The sequence below is a fragment of the Hoplias malabaricus genome, chromosome 4 (genome assembly GCF_029633855.1).
Source record: "Hoplias malabaricus isolate fHopMal1 chromosome 4, fHopMal1.hap1, whole genome shotgun sequence".
In the NCBI taxonomy this organism is placed as follows: domain Eukaryota; kingdom Metazoa; phylum Chordata; class Actinopteri; order Characiformes; family Erythrinidae; genus Hoplias; species Hoplias malabaricus.
The window spans coordinates 15767913-15779111 of record NC_089803.1 but is presented as its reverse complement, the minus strand read 5'-3'; the positions used below and the strand labels follow the sequence as shown (position 1 = coordinate 15779111).

At 38.7% G+C, this 11199-nt stretch overlaps 1 protein-coding gene across 2 annotated transcripts; it reads left to right on the top strand.

The window, feature by feature from the left end:
- Positions 1 to 1549: 1549 nt before the first annotated feature.
- Positions 1550 to 8892, top strand: LOC136694320 (DEP domain-containing mTOR-interacting protein-like). 2 transcript variants are annotated; one of them, XM_066667789.1, is made up of 6 exons: positions 1550 to 1641; positions 2052 to 2095; positions 2567 to 2668; positions 4234 to 4304; positions 4504 to 4608; positions 8304 to 8892. In XM_066667789.1, exons 1-6 carry the CDS (start codon positions 1601 to 1603, stop codon positions 8430 to 8432), a joined length of 492 nt encoding a protein of 163 aa, XP_066523886.1. In that variant the 5' UTR covers positions 1550 to 1600; the 3' UTR covers positions 8433 to 8892. The 2 variants fall into 2 exon arrangements, with proteins under 2 accessions (XP_066523886.1, XP_066523887.1); XM_066667790.1 differs by lacking the exon at positions 2052 to 2095 and having other exon boundaries at positions 1555 to 1641.
- Positions 8893 to 11199: the final 2307 nt, after the last annotated feature.

The following is an 11199-nucleotide window of genomic DNA, read 5'->3' as shown; positions in this document are numbered from 1 at the left end:
CGATCAAATGTTCTATCTCTGGTAAGCACTCTAGCTGCTGCGTTTTTGAACTAACTGAAGCTTGTGTAATGCTTTGCATGAGCTCCCTGCCAGACGCTCACTGCAGCAATCTAGCCTTGAAGTTATAAATGCATTTTCTTGCTTCTCCACATCTTTTAAGTTGAAGAAGGTGGTTTTCGTTATGTCGGATATGTGAGTGTCAAATGTGAGAAGTGAATCAAAAGCTACCACTAAGCTCTGTCTAGTCTGGTAAATAGTGTGAAAGTAACGACAATAAAACAGTAACCATGACAATGCCGTTAATTATTGTCACATTACACTGTTTATTACAGTAAATCATCAGGGGGAAAAACATCCTTTTCAACTCATTTTAGAAGTTGTTTTCAGTGTTTCCGTTCTTATCATTTGTCTGACTGATATTGATGGAGCATGTGGCAACACGACCCCGGAACATCCTTAACACGGCTCACATTCTCCTCCAGCTCTGTCATAAAGTGCTCCAACATTCACTGTTTGTGTTTGTTCACAGCTGCAGTTGACTTCGGACCAAATGAAGAGGTGATGTCATCATTTTCAGCACTAACCTACTTTCATGTTTATTCTGTTTTTTTCATCAGCACTGGCCTACATTACACTTCATTAAAAGAACACACGTCTGTTATGATGGAGTGCAGCTTGACCACACACTGGATTTTATGAGTGTATAAAAACACAGTGAAATGCAGACGTGACCAATAGCATTCAGGCTGCAGGTTTCTAGGTAACAGTTACATGCAAATGATGGTTATTGTAATGATGCTGATGATGAAGATGATGGTTATGGTAAATGTAATGAAAAAAATGGTAGTAATGGTAATGACAATGACAGTTATAGTGATGATGATGATGATGATGATGATGTCAGTAATGGTAATTATGCCAATAATAAAGATGACATTTATTTTCACAATGCTAATGATGAAGATGACAGTTACAGTAATGAAAATAATGAACACTGATGTGAATAACGTAACACCATAATGTTAATGATGACAAAGGTGATTGTTATTGTAATAATGATGACCACGAAGGTCATGATAATGATGCAGATGATGAAGAGGATGATTATAATAAGGATGATTATGGTGATGATGGCAACCCTAATAGTGTTGCTGACTTGTTTTCTGATTTTCTTAAGTTGCTCTCATGCATCACAAGTTTGTTTTTTATGTCTGGGTAGGAAACACACTACGTATGGCTGTGGAAAAACCCATTTGTGTGTGTGTGTGTGTGTGTGTGTGTGTGTGTGTGTGTGTGTGTGTGTGTGTGTGTGTGTGTGTGCGTGTGTTTGTGTGTGTGTGTGTGTGTGAAAAAGAAAGATATAGAGAGAGAGAGGGAGAGAGAGAGGGGAGTGTTTTGTTCTTATCTCATCCTGTCACAGCCTGGCAACCCACCACCTTCCCCACCCACACTGTTTACTTTGTAGTTTAAACATTTACTCGCACACACACACACACACACACACACACACACACACACACATACATGCACACATACACCTGACACTATCTTGCCCATACACAATCATCAAACTTCTCTGCGGCTCCACTTCTGTAAGTTGATGAAGCTGGTAGAACAAGAAAATGGGACCCCGCACAGCCGGTGAGTTTAAACACACACACACACACACACACACACACACACACACAAACATTTAATGGACGTCAGCATAAACACATTTTTTACCAGGTTATTTTGGAGCATTTCTCTGTTTTTTCATTGCTGTGTTTGTACTTGTTTTTTTTTTTAATGAATCTCTTTGAATCTCTGTATTCTGAGAAGAAAGTGATGCTTGTCTGATGTTTTATATTTATCAAAAAACCTAATAAAAAGCTGATTAATAAATAAAAAACCTATTGTCTGAGAGTATTGTAATGACTAAGTAAGACAGGAAATCAATAGAGATCTGTTGTTACAATGGTAAATAACCAAGGTTATAAAAGTAGACCTTATATAACAACATTGCACATTTTAGCCATTCATTCATTGTCTGTAACCCTTATCCAATTCAGGGTCGCGGTGGGTCTGGAGCCTACCCGGAATCACTGGGCACAAGGTGGGAACACACCCTGGAGGGGGCGCCATTCCTTCACAGAGCAACACACACTCACACATTCAATCACACACTCACATTTATGGACACTTTTAAGTAGCAAATGCAACTACGAATGTGTGTTTTTGGACCGTCGTGGACCTCACACCAAGAGCAGTGCTCTTGGCATCCCCTATTGGGGGGGGGGGGAGCTAGACAGGCAGAAGGGACCAATACAATCATCAAAACATTATTGTGTACAGTATACTGTATATTTAAGTATTACTATGTTTGTGTGCATATGTGTGTGTGTGTGTGTGTGTGTGTGTGTGTGTGTGTGTGTGAATGCCTCTGATAAAGCTGTTATGTAACAGTGGGAGTGGGGTTGTAACATTAGCCTGTACAGTGATAAACATGTCATACATGGCATTATTTACACCACTCATACTGAAACTAACAGTCTTTTATCTATCTATCTATCTCTCTTGTTCTCAGCTGGGCCATCAAAGCAAGGGAAACCAGTGTCTATGGGTCGTCATGGCAGTAGGAGTGACAGTTACCAAGACAATTCTCCTGTACTCAGTAACCCAAAATCAGGTACCTGTGTGTGCGTGTGTGTGTGTGTGTGTGTGTGTGTGTGTGTGTGTGTGCGTGTGTGTGTGTGTGTGTGTGTGTGTGTGTGTGTGTGTGTGTCTGTATTTGTGAATGTCTGTGTGTGTATCCTTTGTTTTAACATCTGTGCAATACTTACTTAATGCACTCACAGTAAAAGCAAGAGTCAACAATCCAGATAAGCACAACCAATGTTCTCCTAGCATTTTACATTATATAAAAACATGATGAAATATTGCTACTGTCGGATTAATAACCACACATCGCTACCTGAAAACATGCTGTAATGAACCTGGGAATACCCTTCCATTCTAAGCTATAGGCTTTTGCGTTAGACGTCCAAAAGTTTATAAGCAATCCTTGAACTGACAGCTGCTAAAAAGTGCAAACACCAAATGCTTCACACAACTGTATGTTTCAAACTAGTTGTATATTACAAACTATGTAATAAATATTGTGTATGTAGCATAATAATGTACATGTAAATTCTCACACAACCCAATAATTTTTAGGGGACCATAATAACTTTCTTTATTAACCTCTTTATATAAAAAGTGTATTGAGTCCTTTTCTCCTCTGTGGTATCTGTACTTAGTTGAGGTCACTGGGTACACTAAGAGGTTGAGATTATGTGTGTGGCTCTGATTAGGGGTATTACGCTGCCACAAGCATTTGTTACTTTACATTTCCTTTCTTCTTTTTATTTTCCAAATTAAGTTTTACCTATGTTTTTTCGCACATTTTATTTCTATTTCTGTATATTGATACAGTATATGAAATATATTCAGTATATTTTATTGCCTTTATGTTTTAGTTAACTTTTATAATCTTAAATAAGGGAGTCACAATCACACAGCTCCAGGGATCTGGAGGTTGTGGGTTCGAGTCCCGCTCCGGGTGACTGTCTGTGAGGAGTGTGGTGTGTTCTCCCTGTGTCTGCGTGGGTTTCCTCCGGGTGACTGTCTGTGAGGAGTGTGGTGTGTTCTCCCTGTGTCTGCGTAGGTTTCCTCCGGGTGACTGTCTGTGAGGAGTGTGGTGTGTTCTCCCTGTGTCTGCGTGGGTTTCCTCCGGGTGACTGTCTGTGAAGAGTGTGGTGTGTTCTCCCTGTGTCTGCGTGGGTTTCCTCCGGGTGACTGTCTGTGAGGAGTGTGGTGTGGTCTCCGTGTCTGCGTGGTTTTTCCTCCGGGTGACTGTCTGTGAGGAGTGTGGTGTGTTCTCCCTGTGTCTGCGTGGGTTTCCTCCGGTGACTGTCTGTGAGGAGTGTGGTGTGTTCTCCCTGTGTCCGCGTGGGTTTCCTCCGGGTGACTGTCTGTGAGGAGTGTGGTGGCGCTCCCTCCAGGGTGTGTTCCTGCCTTGCGCCGAGTGATTCCCGGTAGGCTCCGGACCCATTCGTGACCCTGAATTGAATAAGCACTTACAGACAATGAATGAATCTTAAATATTTTATATAAATAAATTTATTTTTGCCGTACATAATGTTTTATGTGTTTAGATATGCATTTACATGTTTGTGTGTGTGTGTGTGTGTGTATGTTTGTTGTATATGTCAGTGTTAAAAAAGCAAGTGAGCCCAGAGGAGCTGCAGAGACCTGGAGGGAAATATATAAAGAGAACATTCACTGTAAGTGTCTCCTTAACACACACACACACACACACACACACACACACACACACAAGCCGTTTTATTGAGCAACACACACAAATTCCAGAATGTCATCTCCTTTCTTGCTTTTCACGTTATAAAAATGTATATAATATATATATAATATAAAACATAATATGACAGTGATGTGTGTGTGTGTGTGTGTGTGTGTGTACAGATTGTTGGAGATGCTGTAGGCTGGGGTTTTGTAGTGAGGGGTAGCAGTCCGTGTCACATTCAGGCCGTTGATCCCAGCGGACCAGCAGCTGCTGTTGGAATGAAGGTGAGGAATGGCATTCTGGGAAATGTAGCTGTTAAGGAACAATCAGTAACATTTTCTATGAAGCCTGTATTTCCAAGCCTTTACAAATGTAGTTATAACTGTTTGTAACGACATAATAATGCCTTAAAAGACTCTTATAATGAGTTATTTTTAAATATATTTTTCACTTATACATAAGTGTCAATATTAATTATAAAGTCTTTTAAATGGAAAATGTGGTGGGTAAGATTTTCTTTGGTGTGGTAGCACTGAGACTGGCTGCATATTTAAAAGCAAATAAATTAATCGATATGTCAATGCAAAAGGCCAGTGTTTCTGGCTTTGCTGTGTGACAACAGAGAAGATAATTCATGTCATAATTAGTCATAATTAGAGTGTAGTGTATTGCATGATGGTTATCGTCCCCCCAGAACGTGATGACCCTGACGACTACTGTACCTTGCACACTGCTGTTACTGGGGAAGTTAAATGATAACCTTAGGTGAGCTAGGCTGAAGTAAAACCGAGCAAGTCTAGAAGTTTATTGATATTTAATGGAAAACTTTTGAGGGACAATTTTGTAATGGTGGGAAAACAGATCCTGTCTCTACTGAAGAGACAGGTTTATGTAGATGGTACAGTGCAGCACTCAATGATACAGAGCAAGTTGTGGGCCTAAAGGCCAAACTGATGAGAGCTACTAATAGCATTGGTAGATCATGTTTGCCAGGGAAGCTGAAACTGTGATGTCTGCAGATTGGCCTACTGCCTCGCATTAAATGGCCGCTGATAGTTTATGATTTTCCAATCACAGAAGTAGAGAGGATGGAAAGAGTCATAAACAAGGCCATAAGGAAGTGGCTAGGGGTGCTGCAGTGTATAAGTAGTGTGGCATGGTATGGGAGAGGAGTACTGGAGTTACCACTCACAAGGTTAGTTAAGAAATTTGCCAAGGTTAGACATGAGATGATTTTGTTAGGATCTAAGGACACGGTGGAAAAAGCAGCAGCACCTGTCACAAAAGCAGGAAGGAAGTGGTAGCGCAGGTATCTAGCTGGTGTTTATTAGAACTAAGGGATGTGATTGCTTTACGCACAGGTCATTATCAATTTATAAGACATTATAATTAATTATAGCTCCTTATAAGAGCTTTATGAGACATTATTGGAATGTTTATGTCATGCTTATTAAGCATTGTTATATTTCTAAGAGATATAAATGCACTTATAAAGGGTTATTAAAGAATTAAAAACATGAAACATAGAAATTGTTATAGAATAATCTGTAATCCTGTACTATTTAAAATGGCTACCATACTGCAAATTTGAAACACTTGAGAGTGTTGTCTGCACCTCCCGCTCCTCTCTAGATATAAAAATCACAGGTTGCCAGGCTATGGAAAACCAAACCTACAACATACAACACCAGACAGGTTTAAGATCTTTGAACACTCATAGCTAAAAAGAATGTGCCATAATAAACACAAGTCAAAGGCAACAAGTGAACAAAGTCAACAAGTGTCTGGAGTCGTGTTTCATAACCTAGGGTGTTCTTTACTGTGATTTGGGCAGAATTCCACAAACATACGTCCTCTGAATCTCTGTGTGTGCATCTGACTTATATAATTCTACTCACACTAACTTCACATTAGGATGTCATTAAACTTCAACCTTTTGTGTATTATACTGCAGATAAAGTGAGAGATTTAATGCCACAATAATTCTGGACAAAGTCAACACAATATTCCAGAACATTCAGTCTGAAATCTTTGGCCTTAGCACAATTAGAGTTTTATAACCAGACCAAGAAGCAGATTTGCTGACCTTTGTGACATTCCTTAACATAGTGATGATCAGTAACAATCACGTTGCTTTATGAACACAATAAAAATGACCTACCACATTAATAACAACTCATTTTGCATCTTTTGAAAAAAAAAAAAAATCTATGATTACATTGTGCCATCAAACAGTGTACGGTGAAGTGACATAGACTTTGTAGCAGAGTATATCAGAATGACATGATGTAGGTATACTGTATTATAAATTTTATATAAATACCCTGGCAATAATGAATGGAATCACTTAGAGGATCCAAACTTAGAGGATGTTCACACAGCTTATTTACTTCATAGAAAAAAATACATATAAGATACAAAACTGGCTTTCTTAAACAAGTTAATAATAATAATAATAATAATAATAATAATAATAATAATAATAATACATTTTATTTATATAGCACATTTCAAGAACCCAAAGTGCTACTCACTCATTCATTCATTCATTCATACATTCATTGTCTGTAACTGCCTCCTCAGAGAAACAAATTCTCATTTTGATTAATAGCATATTTATTCCACATAAATTTCAGCAATTTCAGAAAAAATTGATCCACATGTGATATGAATTCTCTGAAGCATGGGCTTTACTAACAAAAAGCCACATACTATATTCTACATCAAGCTGAATTCTACTTTCTCAGACAGTATTTGACAGATCAGCTATTCAGGACGTGGCCTTGACATGAACTTATCATTGTTTTTTAACTGTAAATATTTTCTTGGTTTTGATTTTTTTTTATCTGTAATTAGTTTTGTTTTACATTTTTCTATTTTCAAAGCATGTTGCTCTGTGTTTTCTAGCCTGACACTCTGACATGTTCCATGTCATTTCCTTTTGTGACCTTGCCATTATGTTCATACTAGTACCAAACATAGAACAAACATTTTAAAATCATGAAACATTTACAATCTGTCTTGGATTTTCTTCTTGATAGGGGTTTTATAAAACTTTGGAGTGTTTCAAATGACAAGTCTCCACTTTCTTTCATTTAGCCAAGTCTAAAAGCAGTTAGCACTTCCTTTTTAAACTGCAGAATTATTGCATTTGCAGTTTACTGGCATTAGTTTTAGATATGCAAATAAAAGGTGATTTCATACTGTATATTTTTTCTCAACATCGAGTGACTCTAATTGTTGCCTCTGCTTGATCTGGAAAACAATGTATTTATGAATATATTCAAATCATTTGTTTCATTAGTGCGACAGATCTGTGTTTTTTTTATATGCTAAGTAAAACATATGGGTCAACGTCCACTAAGTTTGGTGATTACATTATTTGTGCCACACTCAAAATACAGGTAAATACGGGTGGCACGGTGGTGCAGTAGGTAGTGTTGCAGTCACACAGCTCCGCTGACCTGGAAGTTGTGGGTTCGAATCCCACTCCGTGTGACTGTCTGTGAGGAGTTTGATGTGTTTGTGTAGGTTTTCCTCTGCATGCTCCGGTTTCCTCCCATGGTCCAAAAAAAATCACACGTTGATAGGTGAAACCCTGTGACGGACTGGTGCCCCCTCCAGGGTGTGTTCCTGCACTACGGCTAGTGATTCTGGGTAGGCTCCGGTCCAACTGCGACCCTGAACTGGATAAGAGGTTACAGATGAATGAATGAATGAACTAAATGTCATTTGCACCTAGAAAGTGTCGTGAACCAGGCTGGCAAATGCAATGAAAAAAAGTCACCTATTAAAATAAGAGATTATAAATACTTAGGTGTAGAGGGTCTATGTCCGTTTCTGTTGTTCAGCCTTATAGAGAAGGCTCAGTCTAATGTGCCTTATAATAAATTGTTAACGTTTGATAATGAAGTCTAAAATCAGAATGAAGGATGTGACTCTGTAGAATATGTCTTTGTGTGTGTGTGTGTGTGTTTAGGTCTGTCAGTTCGTAGTGTCTGTAAATGGAATAAACGTTTTGGAAACAGACTATCGGACCATCAGTCACCTAATCCTCACTGGACCTCGCACTGTTGTCATGGAGGTGATGGAGCCAGTCGACTGCTGAGGAGTCCACTGAAAGAAATGCATTGGGATGCAAACCCAGAGGTATCGTAATGGCCCTACAGTGATTGGAGCAGTGGTCACTGAACATTATCCTGGAGATCTACTGTCCTGCAAACTCCCACAGACACTAATTTAACTCTCAGGGAAAACAGCTGCTATGAACCGACTTGATTCAAATGTGGACATTGGTTCCACACCAGTGACAACACAATTACTGTCTCCGCCGTGCTTGAGGATTTGATTGCACTCTGTCACAAAGGACATTTGGAGGACAGGTATTGATGTTGGATGATCAGTTCTGAATACCAAACACTCCAATTCATCCCAACTCATTGGACGGAGCTCCAATAATCTTAGTGCTTGGAGGCTTTATAACCCTCATATTCCCATTCAACTGGACAATGCTTTGCTAAAACTTAAGGAAAGCTGCTAAATTGAACCTGACAACAGGATATTAGATCTCCAGGTCTAGGGTTGGTGACATCTACGTAGTATGCAATAAAAAGTTAGTTCTGTATCTATAATTGTAATAAACCTATTTAATTTTTGACAGAGAAACTTACAAAATTTGTTTAATATTCTCTAAAAGCAACATGAATCCATAAATGTAATGTTTCTTATTCAAACATCAGGCTTAAAGGAACACTAGGTGGTATTTTAACCTTAAGATTACAGCTTTAAAATTGCTCTGATGCTTCACTGACCTATTATAGGGCCTTCCCTCCTGCTCCCCCTTCATTTTAGAGCAATGTTGTAATGTTGTAGGAGGTGAACCGCTCCAGGTGACTGTCTGTGAGGGGTTTGGTGTGTTCTCTCCGTATCCACAGGGGTTTCCTCCCACGGTCCAAAAACATACGTTGGTAGGTGGATTGGCAGCTCAAATGTGCCCCAGTGCCCCTAGGTGTGAGTGTGTGAGGGTGTGTCACCCTGTGAAGGACTGGCACCCCCTTCCGAGTGTGTTTCCACCTCACGCCCAGTAATTCTTAGTAGGCTCCGGACCCACCATGAACTGGACTGAACTGACTACGAATGGATGTACAGTAGAAGGAGCCCAAAAGCAAAAATACCAAATCCTACCTAGTGTTCCCTTAAGGCCTTAGCATACTCCTTGCAGAGAACAGGCCTCAGTGAACAACATGAGGTAATTTAGTAACTGCACATGTTACGTGTCAAACGTAAAGCACCTGGGCAAACTTTGAGGACCAATGTGTTATATGACACAGACTGTGACGGGTTAAATGGCTAAACGAAACCACTGAACGTATGCAAACTTTGTGCAACCCTCATAAGCTCTACAAGAAGTATGCTGAGGCCTTTAGACTATTAGTAAACCTGATTCCAACTGTTCCCAGGTTGTTGATTTTTATTTTACATAAGTAATTTTATTTTGTGGAATAGAGTTTCAGAATGATGCTAGCTAGCGAGGATGTCAGTTAGCTAACAACAGAATTAGGCTGTTTGTGTTCTCCTCCAAGTGTGTTGAGTTACAGTGATGTGGGGTAGGCAGCTGTTTCAAAAGCCTAGGAGCTCCACACCTCAGAGGAAAGCATATGTTTGTGTCACCTTCCCATTTAAGTAGCATCGTGTCATTTGGAGAGTAATAACTAGTTGGTGGAATTTGCAATGAGTAAAAGGGTACATGGGTTTGTAACCTCCTAAGTCCCCCCACAAACCCACCTCACCAACCTCCTTGATAATGAATCCAGTGCTGCTCCCAGACATCCATTCTCTTCAGGTTAAGCACAGGCCAATTATAAACCACTAGGTAGACAAAACTATCAGATCCTCATTCCCTTTAACGTCATCTCTCTGTTACAGAAGCACTTTTGCGGGTCTCTGTTTGGTCTTTTTTTTTTATTTAGGTTTCTTATATTTGTCTTCATTACTGGCTTTTTGAAGATTTTTCGACTATAATTTGCAAAAATAAAAGCTCTGTAAATTGGTGTATGATTGTGATATGTGACTAGTCGGTGTAGCTATACCCTTTAATCAGACTAAAGGTTCTGCTATGTGTTGTTTGTGTATTTTTTGGTATATAGCACCTCTATGTGATTATGAATTTGTAACGTAGAGTCAAATCACTGTGTTATTATGAAGTCAAACCTAATATATAAATAAATTATTTTTAAAATGACTATTAAATCTAAAATAATTATTTAAATAATTATTTTTCTGTATGCACTTAAAATAAACATATTTCAATATGATCCTGTCTCTGTTCTTGTTTCTGAAAGAGGACCCCTGCTTGCCCAGTGTGTTTTTTTTTTTTTTTTATCAATTTTGTATATCTATTTGCTTAAGTAAGGCCTTTTACGACTAAATGTTGTAAAACTGCTGTGAAAATCTGCTAGAATTCAGCTACATAAATATTACTGAGTTCAAGTACTGATGTTGACTGGATAAAAAACATAAATAAAGTATTATACTGAGCTTCTTCATTTGAGAGAACACAGTTCAATATCTCCACAGTCCAGGGGAACCACTTTTCTATGGATATTATACAAAGTGTGGGTGCACAGCTGAATGTCTCTAGCAGTTATGACAGAAATATATGCAACTTCATTTAGTGGAAATCTCTTTGAGGTGACTTTTGAGTGTATATTGGGTCTGATGAGTATATTTTAATCAGAATATTTCATAAAATGAATAAATGAACGGATGAATAAATGAATGAATGTTAATCAGTGGCAGAAATGTGTTTGTGTGTGTGTTACTATAACTGCGTATAATTGTAGTTAAGCTGTTGATGTACTGTAGTGATATAAACA